Here is a 13,154-nt window from a genome sequence, read left to right as displayed (position 1 = left end):
CTTCTTAGGCCCGGAGCCGGTTCCCCTGCTCCGGAAAGGACGGCTGGCTGCTTCACCCCTCATGCTCACTCTCTCTCTCTCTCTCTCAGCCCCCCCACCAGCCTGCCTCTAAGCGACTGTTCCACCTCCGACCGAGAGGCCTTCTTGCCCCAGAACCACACTGTGCTCTAGTCGCCCATGGACGGAAGCGGCTCCAATGGGACTGAGCAGTTTCTACCACGGCCTACCTCTAACTCTACGCCCAGCGCTGCTGTTGCTGGGGGGGCCCTGCAGGGGAGGCGGCTGCTCAAGTCCTCCTGTCTCTCTGTCTGCAGTCCCTGCTGCCTGACTGAGAAAGGGCGGGAAGGTGGCCAGCCACAGCCCAACGTATGCGTGTGTCAATCACGCATGCGTGGCTGAGGGGGCCAATGAAAAGCCGGAGATCCTCCAGTTTAAACAAAGTATTGCCGGAGGCTGGAGACGGCCCCCTTTTGCCGGAGACTCCGGCAGAAAACCGGAGATCTGGCAACCCTACCCCAAAGTGAAATAAAGGCCTGGTGTTGATGTGACCAGGGACACCTTTGTTTTACATTTGGGTGGGACGCTACATGTTCCTGCGGTAGAATAAAAAGGTGAGGGAAACACTGAAAAGCAATGATACTGTTCACAATGTTTTCCTTTTGCAAAGGAAAGGGTGTTCCCCTCTGCCCAGTGCCCACCCATCCAATTTCCCCCTCCCCCTCCCTCCCCCAAGGCAGTGTTGGACTAGAACCTGGGAGACCAGGGTTCGAATCTCCACACAGCCATGAAACTGACTGGGTGACCTTTGGCTAGTCTCTGCCTCTCAGCCTCAGAGGAAGGCAATGGTAAAACCACCTCTGCATTTACCATGAAAACCCTATTCAAAGGGTCACCATACGTTCGGTTGACTTGAAGGCAGTCCATTTCCATTTTCAAACATGATTGCACAGAAATAAATCCCGCTGAACTCAAAAAGTATGCAAATGATTAAAGTAGGGTTGCCAGGCCCAGCCTCCAAGAGGTCTGCTGTATCTTTAAAAGTTGTGCAGGGGGAAGGGAGAATTTCACCTTGTGGTATTTCCCATTACAGTGTTGCAAGAAAACCTGTACTTGGATGAATTTTCTCTTCTCTTACAGATACAGAATCATTCTCAGGCCCTGAGCCTGGCAACCCTAGATCAAACCCACCCTCCCTTCTGCCTCCTATCCCCTCCCTCTTGCCCCTTCCCTCCCTCTTCCTTTGCCCCTCCCTCCCCATCCCCTTCCAATCCCTTCCTTCCCCTTCCTCCTCCCCATGGTCAGTTTTACCTATCTTAAGCATGATTGCACAGAAGTAGATACCATTGACCTCTATAAGCATGCAAATGGTCAAACCTGCCCTCCCCTTCCCCTTCCTTTGCCCCCCTCCAATATGCTCCTTCCCCTTCCCCCTCCCCCACGGTTAGTTTTTCCTATCCTAACCATGATTGCATAGGAGTAAATCCCATTGAACTCAATAAGCATGCAAATGATCAGACCTGCTTTTCCCCTCCTTCCCTCTCCCCCTCTTCCTTCTTCCTCCTCCCCTGCCCACTCCAGCCCTCCCTCCCTCCCTCCCTCCCAATCAGTTCTACCTATCCTAAGCATGATTGCATGGAAGTAAATCGCACTGAACTCAATAAACATGCAAATGATCAAACCTGTCCTTCTCCTCCCCTCCCCCTCCTGCCTGCTCCCATCCCAGACGTCCCCTCTGCCTTCCCTCCCTCCTCCTCCTCCTCCTCCCCTCCCCATCCCCTGTGGTCAGTTTCACCTATCCTAAGCATGACTGCAGGGGAGTTAATCCCACTGAACTCAATAAGCATGCAAATGATCAAGCTTGCATAGGATCCCATTTCTTACCTCCCTGATTAAAAAGCAGGGAAATTCACTAATAGGCAAAAAACCTTACAGTTTAAGAACGTACCTATAGCCCACAGCTATTTCTATCCAACTTTAAAAAGCAGGGAAATTGGGCAGCTCTAGTGAATGTTCCAGGGGAGCAGGAGACCTGACCTCCTCTCTGAGATATTGTACTGCTCTACAAATTGGTCAAAATGCAAACACCATTTGGGTTGGTCTTTCACAGTCCAGTCCACTTGCTGTGTAGCGTGGAAGAATTTGGTAACATGTGCCTCTGAGCATATGGGGAGTGGTGGCAACACCTGCAATCAGCCCAAATAATAGAAAGAAGACATGTGCTGTGCTGATCTTGTTTTAGCAGGGAGGAAGCAACATTATTAAGACTGTTGATATAGTTCAGATAGTCACTTTAAATATGTTAGATTTGCTTTGCAATTTTAGTGAAGTTTCCTATAGGAAATCATTTTATTTTGTTTCTATTTCAGTGAATATGTGAAGTACAGCAACATTAAATTTACACTAAAAAAACCTCCAAAAATAATTGTTGAATAATTCTGCAGAATAGTTTCCAACTGACATGAGGAGTGTCTCAGTTTGCACAAGATAAAACAGTGGGAGGTGAAATATATTCTAGCAAAATTCTAGGTGTGCTCTATGTTTTTAATTGACCGTGCCCACCTTGTCTTAAATGGTGGTTTAAAAATAGCAGGCTGAAAACATGCATCCTCTTTTTTCCAACAGCTAGAGTCGTTGCTGAAGTAGCAACATATTGTAATCAGTCTGTTTTTACATCAAACTGCAGTTTCAGATTCCACTGTTAATGCACTCAAAATAGAAATAGAACATAACCAACCATTTGAAATACAAAAGGCTGTCTTCACCATCATGTGACACTGACCAATAAAAATGTGTTCAAATTAATAAAAATAAATTCTGACACAGATTTCTAGGATGAATAATGAGGGAAATAAAATTTTCTAGGTTAGATTCTCTGTAGAAACATTAGTAACACAGGAAAGAAGCAAAGTAAGAAGAACACCAACAAACATACAAAAATATAATTCTTCATCTTTGGAGATGGCAGGTTTTGCCACCACTCACCATATGCTCAGAGGCACATGTTACCAAATTCTTCCAAGCTACACAGCAAGTGGATTGGACCGTGAAAGACCAACCCAAATTGTGTTTGCATTTTGACCAATTTGTAAGGCAGTACAATATCTCAGAGAGGAGGTCAGGTCTCCTGCTCCCCTGGTGCATTCACTAGAGCTGCCCAATTTCCCTGCTTTTTAAAGTTTGATAGAAGTATCTGTGGGCTATAGGTACATTCTTAAACCGCAAGGCTTTTTGCCTATTAGTGAATATCTATACTATACAAACAATTATAAGAAGAAGAAATACATAATAAAATACCAAATCTCATCTTCAAAGTGTAACCCTGAGCTTTGACAACTGAAATGTGTGTGTGTGTGTGTGTGAGGGGGAGATATTTTGGAAGAAATGCAGCTTTAAAAATTGAGAGACACTATTTCTGTACTTCAAATCCCCCCCTGTAGGGATTCATATGAACGTTTGTGATCTGAAGCAATGAAATGGCGAAAGGCTTACACTAGCCCTCCTCCATTAAATCTCCACTCTCTATTGCCCTCTCCCAGTTTTTCCCAGTTTACGTTAAGACTTCTAACTGCCCTGTGACCAACATAGATATTGTGATATAAGTTTGTTCAGACCCTCCATGTAATTTGGCATACATAATCCAGCTTGTTTAGGTGGATTGACTAATCTGAACTTGGGCCAGGGAGGCACAGAGCAGTAGAGCCACTGGACATCAGAAACCCTGCCAACTCCTGCCAGCCGATTCCTGGGTTTTCTCTGATTTTTTGCTCTAGAATTGACACAGCAAAGAAATTCAAGGATCAGGCCCCTCAGGGAACATGCAGGGCTTTGGATCCCATAGAACCAAAGCTTCTGGTGTCCTGCCACCACCTCAAAATGCCCAGTTATACTCCCTGCCACCAGTATACTCCTTTATACTCCCTGCCACCAGTAGAGCCCCCCCCAGTAGTGCTCATGAACATTGTTCTACACCCTGTCCAGCCAACACCACTGGTGGTTAGGACTATAGCCTAAGACATAATGACAAGATTAGAATTATTGTTGAAATTAGAAAAGATTCTTGTGGGGAGGGACTGGAAACCTGTTTCTCAAATGTTGTTGACTGCTTCTCCCATGTGAGGGCCGCTTTTCAAAAAGGCAAAATGTTTATTTAAAAAAAGAAAAATGAAACTAGTTCACACATAAGGAATATGAAAGAGAAAACTAATTGGTCAAGATTTAGAATATCTACTGTAATCATATACACAGAAAAACACATATTAGCATCCCATCTGCTTTCAGCATAGAATAAAGTATGCCATTTTATCAGCATCACTTATGCATTCTACCTTTATTTACTAATTTAAACAGTTTATAAATAGTATTCAGTTTATACCAGTGTATCCTGAAGAAAAGGGATATGCCAGAGAAAATTGGCACTTTTTAATTTGATATGGTCACATGAACAGTTACAGAGTTTCAGGTTAACTGTACTGACATTTACAAGTTCACAAACAGAAAATGCCAATAAATTTTACAATCAATCCTTAGCATAGCCTGTTACGGGTTTTTTTTATTATTATTTACAAGAGTAGTTTCATTCTTCATGGTCCTTATAAATACGTTTGGCCATATTTGACACAAAAACTGAAAAATGATCTTTTAATTTGAAGTCCTTTTATATATTTTTTTACAAAATAGTGTGATTCAGTACTAAAACCTGAGAATGCCGGAAGCATAACAGGTGCAGAGCACAGAAAGATTAGTAAAAACCGGATGTACATCTCACATCAATTCTCTGGAATGGCATAATATCATCAGCATACCTTCACTGATACAAATTCTACAAATGTGACTGGAGCCCAACTATCATAGGGCATTGTAAAAACTGGAGCACTTAAAAACAGACTTTCCAAGACATTCTAAAAATCATCAGGGGTGCCACCTCACCTGGATTACTTTGGGGTGGATAAAAATGATTAATGAGTCAATTTCACCAGTCTTCCAAGGAGGAACATGGAGTGGCAATTCTAATATTCAGTGGTGATTTACAACAACGCTATGGATTTTTTAAAAGACAAACTCACATGACTGTTTAGCTTAGCACATAATAGACCAACGCCTGGCAGCGGCCCAGATATATACAAGTTCCTTGCACCCACATGCAGTCCCCATTGTGAAAGTAGTCAAACAAACTAGGACGTTGCATATAGCTTCCTGTTATGTACCAACTGTGAACTATGGTTAATGGCTTCCAAACAAGCCAGGATTCGGAAACAAACTTTAACCCATAGTGATTTCATTCCAAAGAATGCAACTAATCCTAGTGATTGCAAGGGTAAAAAAACCCCCAAAGAGTGGTGTCTATTCTAGATGACTGCAGTAATAATAACAATAACAACATTAATCAATTTATTTCACCATTCTACTATCTTGCCTGTGCTTTTCCATACCTATAGAAGTGAAAAATTCCGCTTGTGTCAGGCCCATGCAGATAATGCAGGATAAGAGTAATGGTTTCGTCCATGGTGTCATTCTGAATCAATGAAATGTCTGCAAGATATTAAAAAAATTAAACTCATGATAAGTGAAGAAAAAAGGAAAATATAAACCCAAATCTTCAGAATCTGTAATGTAGTTTTTGAACTTTATCAGATTTAAACATTCAGTTACACTGAAGAAAACTCACACTGCAATCCAGATGAAACTGAAAGCATCTGTTATCAAACTGAAAGCATCTGTTTGCTATGAGTATTCATTCCTGCAATTTGAAATATCTGTATTTCTTACCAAGAGTAACTACTTATTAATTAATTAATTAAATTTGTATCTTGACCTTCCTCCCAGAAGGAGCCCAGGGTGGCAAACATAAACACTAAAAGCACTTGCAAACATCTTAAAAACAAAATACTTTAAAACATATTAAAACAAAACATCTTAAAAACATATTGAAAAAACAACTTTAAAAACATCTTAAAAAGCAATTCTGACACAGACGCAGACTGAGATAAGGTCTCTACTTAAAAGGCTTGTTGAAAGAGAAAGGTCTTCAGTAGGCACCAAAAAGATAAATGAGATGGTGCCTGTCTGATACTTAAGGAGAGGGAATTCCAAAGTGTCAGTGCCACAACACTAAAGTCCACTTTCTAGGTTGTGTGGAATGGACCTCTTGATAAGATGGTATCTGCAGGAGACCTTCATCTGCAGAGTGCAGTGATCGACTGGGTATATAGGGGTAAGACAATCTTTCAGGTATCCTGGTTCCAAGCTATATAGGGCTCTGTACACCAAAACTAGAACCTTGAACTTGGCCCGGTAGCAAATGGGCAGCCAGTGCAATTCTTTCAGCAGCTAGGTAACATGTTGGCGATACTCTGCCACAGTGAGCAGTCCCACCGACACATATTGCACCAGCTGCAGCTTCTGGACCAACCTCAAGGGCAGCTCCACATAGAGCACATTACAGTAATCCAGCCTGGAGTTTATCAGTGCATGGACAACAGTGGTCAGGCTATCCCGGTCCACAAACGGTCACAGCTGTCTTACCAGCCAAAGTTGGTAAAAGGCACTCCTAGCCACTGAAGTCACCTGGGCCTCTAGCATCAAAGATGGATCCAGGAGGACCCTCAGACTACGAACCTGCTCTTTCAGAGGGAGTACAACCCCATCCAAAGCAGACAATTGACCAATTATCTGAACTTGGGAACCACAAACCCAAAGGTTAACATCCAAGCTTTGAGATACTTTGCTCTAGATCAGTGTTTCTCAGTTGACCAGGATTCATCCATATGCCTTAGGCCACTTTCAGGCGGGTCTCTGTGCCTCCTCACTTACCTGCCCCACCCCCTATGTGATACAGCCTTTTTGTTGGACCAGTGCCAGCACTAGCAATTCCTTGCATGCTGAATAAAGGTGACCAGCAGATAGAGAAGTTCTGGGGGGCAGGGAAAGGGCCATATGTCAAACAAACAAACAAACAAACAAATGGGGAATAGAAAGGAAAGGAATAATAGAAGAAAATTATTATAGGAGGAAGAAGTGAATGTCAAAGGACTAGGGAAGAGAAATTAAAGAAATTGGCAGGGTTTTTTTAAATCATGTATTTGATTTATTAGTCACTTGGTACCCAAAGATTTCCAGGCAACTTACAACATAATCAAAAGCCAAAATGATATATTATACATAAAACAAAACAAAAATAAAATAACCATTCCCATACAGCCACAGAAAGCTTTGGAATCACACTAATACAACAACACCAGCCACATCCACATTTATTCCACTTTAAACAGTCCTGGATTCCCCCGAAGAATTCTGAGAAATGTAGTTTGTGAAGGGTGCTGAGAGTTGTTAGACGACCATTATTTCCCTCACAGAGCTCCAACTCCCAGAATTCTTTGAGAAGAGGGGCTGAATGTTAAACCACTCGGGCCACTGTAGCTCTGTCAGAGGACTAGGAGTCTCCTAATAACACTCAACACCCTTCGTAAACCACACTTCCCAGGATTCTGTGGGAGATGCCCTGACTGTTTAAAGTGGAACAAATGTCTGGTGTGGATGTGGCCATTATCTCAGTCTATATTATAATGTATTTGATCGGTTGAATGTGAAAGGAGAATAGGAGATGAAATTATAGGATAGAAGAAAAACACTTTGCAAGGCATGGGGGGTGGAAGGAAAGGAAGGGGAAAATATAAAAGAAAAAGGTTCCTCCATTTACAGCCTCTGGATCATAAAATTCTATGTAAAATGAATGGGAAAGCTGTCACAGTACATTCAGAGCAAATGTCTGTATGTAGCTTGAGGAAAGCAGAGCTATGGAACTCCCTGACACAAGCAAAATGCTGTGGCAAAATTTTCTCCAAAGACAGATTAGATATCATTAATTAGAACATTGCGTCAGTAACTGCCAGCTGATTATGCCAAATTCTTTCTCCATCTGCTACCATTTTGTGACTGGTGGGCTTTAGTAATTTCCAGCCATCTCCAGTGAACCCTGGGAGTAGAAAGTTTGAGAATCCCTGCTCAAGATCCTTTAATAAATCACTTCTTTCCCCTTAGGGAAACCTACTCAGATGCACCCAGCTTGGGAGGTACTCTGGAATGGGATGGCAACGGTCCTGTGAAGTGCAGAGGGATGCATTGCTCTCCCCACTGCAGCCCAGGCTGTTGAGTAAACAAAGAGTGCTGTCAGTCCCAGCTCTTGAACTGAGGCTCTGCTCTCTCTCTCTTTTATGCTGTGCTGACATTAGTTTGGCAATCCACAGGCCTTTTCCTACACTCCTGCCGATCGATCGTAATCATGGACTCTTTGCTAGTGCATAAAAAGCTAAATGATGTCATGTTGAAATATTTGCTCAGTGACACATAACTTGAGCTCCTCTAGTACTGAGAGAAAGAGAGAGAGAGAGGTTCAGCTCCTAAAGCAATTCACAGGTAATCTGAGAATTTTGTAAAGCTGAGTGACAAGTACCATGAAGGGAGTCTGCCAAGAGCAATACCACAATAAACGACATAACAGAACAGAAGAACAAGCCAAAACAATTCCAGAGGTGCATATATTTGGATATATTAAGCCACAACACAGTCCATCTGAAGTGCTTGTTCTTGTTTCCTGGAGACATTAGACACAACTTGGCTAAGTGACGATGAAGGAATTTTCCAGTTAAACTAGCAAAGCTGGCTATAACTCTCCTCCCCACCTCTGGCCTCACATGCTAGTATCAGAGTATCTGCCAAGTCAAAGAACATTATTTACTTCATCCAATGGTTTGAATCTTTTGCTACTTGGCCATGGCACACCGAGTTATGAGCGTCAATAAGCAGAAAGTAAATACAAAAGATGGATTTTCCTGGGAAGAGGGAAGACACCTGGTGATGGAATTTCATATACTTTCCATGTTGCACAGCTGTACAACTTCAAACAAAAGCAACAACTCTTTATCACACTGGTGTGACTATGGCTTGGTAAGGAACAGCAAGAGAATACATACATATAGAGACGATACAACTCCTGCTAACGTGTCCTCAGATCTCCCTAAAGTCTATATATTTAAAAAGTAGAAGTGAGATTTGGGAGGAGATTTATAATTATAGGAAAGGCTACAAAAATTAACCTGTTCAGTCAGGCAGAGAAATGCAAAACTTCCTGAAGCCAAGAAATGCTTTGAATTAGCAGATGGAGATGGAGAGAGAGAATATTCAGAGCAATTATTTAGTCTTTGCATGATACATTTCATTTGTATTGGCCAGATGACAGAGGAAAAAGTTATGTTCTAGCATGTTAATTTAGAAGATCATTTTACATGCTGAAAAATTCTATGTGTGATACACATCTATGTGTCATAATTTGAGAGCCCATGGACACCTGGTTAAATTTACTTCCTCAAACTTGCGAGAGAGTTCTTTAGGAGGAATATTTGGGCATTCCTCAGGGACTGCTGGCAGCAGGAAGGCAGAAGTATGCAGCATAACACAGAGGAAACAGTTCAACATAGCAAAATTGGACTGATATCCCCCCACTCCCACCTGCAGTATACAGTGGCTTGGCTTTGAGAGGTATGTGCCCCAAAGTGGAAAATGCCACAGATTGCAATAGATTAAGAGCTGCCTTATTTGTTAATTTTTTTTCAAGCCAGAAATTAACCACTACGTAGGAAAAAGCATTTTTAACAACATATAAAGGGTGGTAGAAAATCAACGCATATTTGCACACATGTTCTGAAATTCACTCCCCCTCCCCAACATAGGTATTAATCCACAATTCTTACTCAGGGTTCAAATGTTTTTTCCTACACAAAGACTAATCTCCATATAATATCATCTAGCTATAATCCAGAACATCTATGGAGCCATAACGATCGTGAAACCCTATCCGGCAGATTATTTCTGAATATCCATAGTAGAGATTGCTGAACCAAGAGATCCTGTGTTTCTTTGAATGCAGATCTCCTTACTCTATAATAAACAATCTTTTAAAAGGTAAAGGTGTCCCTGCACTTATAGTGTGAGTCGTTTCCGACTCTTAGGGTGACTTTTGCGACGTTTACTAGGCAGACCGTATATATGGGGTGGGATTGCCAGTTCCTTCCCCGGTCTTTCTTTACCCCCCAGCACATGCCGGGTACTCATTTTACCGACCACGAATGGATGGAAGACTGAGTGGACCTCGACCCCTTTTACCGGAGATTCGACTTCCTCCTTTCGTTGGAATCGAACTCCGGCCGTGAGCAGAGCTTCGGCTGCGTTACCGCCGCTTACCACTCTGCGCCATGGAGGATCTTAAACAATCCTTACTCAATGATAAATAATCTATGAAAAATAAATTTCCACCTGCAAGATGGCAAGAGAAGGAGGCCCAGGTCACAATTCCACAGCCTATTCCTCATCTCATTCTGAATGCAATCTTGGGCGCAAAATAATGTCAGAACAAGCCCACTGATACACTGGTAATTTGTCACAAATCAGTGCAACAATACTGACAAATTGTCAATACTGAATTACAAAACAACGGAGGAGTGTGAGATACTAAATGACCACTTACACATTCTGAAATATAAAACAGTGAACTCCAGGTACAGAAATTCTCCTCCCCAGTACTAAAATAGTTTTATATAAATTATTTTTTTTAAAAGAACTCTGCTCTGTAAGAGGAAAGGGGGCCTCCTAACTCTTAAGACATTTAGCAAACTACAGTTTTCAGGATTCTTTGGGTGAAGCCATGACCGTCAAAGTGATATGACAGTGCTTTAAATGTATGGTGTGGAAGTGGCCAGAGTCTTTATGGCACAAGTCAAGGGTAGCCAACATAGTGCCCTCCAGAAGTCATTCAATGACAACTCCCCATCATCCCTGACCATTGTCCATGCTTGCTAAGACTGACAAGAGTTGGAGTCCAACATCATCTAGGGAGTATCACATTGGCTACCCAGGCATAAGTTTTCCATATAAATACACATGGTTGAGGGTTGTGATCAGAGAGGCTAGGGTCAAATGAAATACTGAATGAAGAGATAGTGAAAGTTACATTATATTAAAATATGTATATTCTTTTTTCATTAACAGCACCATTTAATTTAGTTGTTACATTTTATCAATTCCCTTTGTGCCATCTTGCTCTTTACAGTAGCACATATTAGTTTAAATAAACAAGTCCAAGCTAATGCAGATATATTTCCTCTTTCTCAAGCTAGTAGCATTACTCTACTTAGCTTTAAAAAAATCCCAGGGAGAAACACACACACACACACACACAGAGAGACAGAGACTGATGAGTTACATTTCTAAATAAAACTCAAACTGGCCTAAAACAAGAGTCAAAATCATAATAATCTTTCTTCCTGCCACAGGAAAGGAAGTGGTCTCTTACATTTTTGCACACTCCCTCTAACTGTGTATTGCTGAGAAGTTACTTGTCACACATCTATAAAATATACCAGTACAGATTTCTTCATGACATGTTTCAAAAATGCAGGATTTTAAAGATGCCAAACAGTTCCTCATATCTCAGCTCTGGAAACATAACTCCATGAACATCCATATGTTCTCCATATGTCTCTTCTGAATTTATTTCTTCAAGTTCACCTGTGGCTTGATATTCCAGAAGCCTTTGCGCACAAAATATAGAAACTCTACAGCCCTTAGTATCTCCAAAATACGTGAGTTTAATCCCTCAAGAGGACTGGCAGAGCAAACCTATGCACATCTACACAGAAGAAAAACTAGGTTAAGGGGAGCTTATTCCCAGGTATGGGAATGCTGTCTATCTATCTGGCATCCTAAAGCCTAATCTAGCCTGGGTAGCAACTTTTTTTAAAAAGAAGGAATCAAACTAAATTTTAACCAGCAACTGGATCTAACTTGTCTTTCCTCCCAAAATTGAAACTGAACAAACCCTGGGTTTTTAAGCTATTATTTATTAATTTAAAACATTTATATACTGCTTAACTATTCTCATTTCTAAGCAGTGTATACAAGATCCTCCGTGGCGCAGAGTGGTAAGTGGCGGTAACGCAGCCGAAGCTCAGCTCACAGCCGGAGTTCGATTCCAACAAAAGGAGGAAGTCGAATCTCCGGTAAAAGGGGTCGAGGTCCACTCAGCCTTCCATCCATCCGTGGTCGGTAAAATGAGTACCCGGCATATGCTGGGGGGTAAAGAAAGGCCAGGGACGGAACTGGCAATCCCACCCCATATATATATGGTCCGCCTAGTAAACATCGCAAGACGTCACCCTACGAGTCGGAAACGACTCGCACTACAAGTGCAGGGACACCTTTACCTTTAGCTTAACTATTCTCATTTCTAAGCAGTGTATATAGACAAACCATACTTAAAATGAAAAGCTAAATTCAGGATATCCACTTCAGGGGAAGAGTTTGGCTTTTTAAAAAGTCTACACATTGTTCTGAATGTGAAACACTGGCTGTGTTTGCATGCCACAGAAGGCCATAAACAATGGCTTACCGGGAATCAGCAAAATGCTGCCCAATTGTTTCCACTTTGTTCCTCCCTCGCAGAACCAACAATCCACAAACTTTGGCTTACTGTGTTGTCAGACTGTGGTTATCCCTAAACAAACGACATCAGCAAGCCAAGAACATGCCTGCTCATTCATGATAAGCTCACCATGGTTTATGGTTCACTGTGACATATGAATATGGCTGCTCTCTGGAGGATTTCTATACATTTTGGATTTAAACCAAGTTCTGTTCTTTGACTTCTTCAATGGAAGCAGCAGATGGGACAGACGGCTGGGGCCTTAAGGCTACGATCCACATCAGACTGTGAAGATTAACAGATTTTGGCGGGGAAAGGACATTCTGAAGAAACATGTTTGGGGTTTGTGTTTGGAGGGGAAGAGAGAAGAAAGGCATCATCATTTGGAGTGTGGAAAGTTATGCTAAATAGGAGAGAGCTGAAGGGAGCATGGCATGACGGTTGGGGGAGGGGGGAATTTTGTCAGCTAATAGTTGAGGGAGGGAGAAGGAATTTAGCTAGGTGGGAATGCATTTAGTACGAATGACATTCATCCCAGACTTCAGTTTACTGTAAATCTGTTTTCACAATGCTCCTCAAATAGACACTCTGTCTGTTGTTAACTCTGAACTATGAAGCCCATATTCAAAATGTTTGGACACCTGTCCCAATTTCAACACCTACATGGTGCTTTTAGTGTAGA

The 13,154-nt window shown here is 41.9% G+C and overlaps 1 protein-coding gene across 3 annotated transcripts in view; it reads right to left on the bottom strand.

The window, feature by feature from the left end:
- P4HA2 (prolyl 4-hydroxylase subunit alpha 2) overlaps positions 1–13,154 on the bottom strand; it is a 72,937-nt gene that overhangs the window by 39,565 nt on the left and 20,218 nt on the right. For all 3 annotated transcript variants that reach the window (XM_061617070.1, XM_061617068.1, XM_061617069.1), the window contains one exon: positions 5,430–5,529. In XM_061617070.1, the coding sequence (XP_061473054.1) occupies positions 5,430–5,511 (82 nt within the window). In that variant the 5' untranslated portion in view covers positions 5,512–5,529. The remainder of the gene's footprint in view (positions 1–5,429; positions 5,530–13,154) is intronic.

The sequence above is a fragment of the Rhineura floridana genome, chromosome 3, assembly GCF_030035675.1.
Source record: "Rhineura floridana isolate rRhiFlo1 chromosome 3, rRhiFlo1.hap2, whole genome shotgun sequence".
Classification (NCBI taxonomy): Eukaryota; Metazoa; Chordata; class Lepidosauria; order Squamata; family Rhineuridae; genus Rhineura; species Rhineura floridana.
The sequence above is the reverse complement of the archived record's forward strand: the minus strand, read 5'-3'. Positions and strand labels throughout refer to the sequence as shown.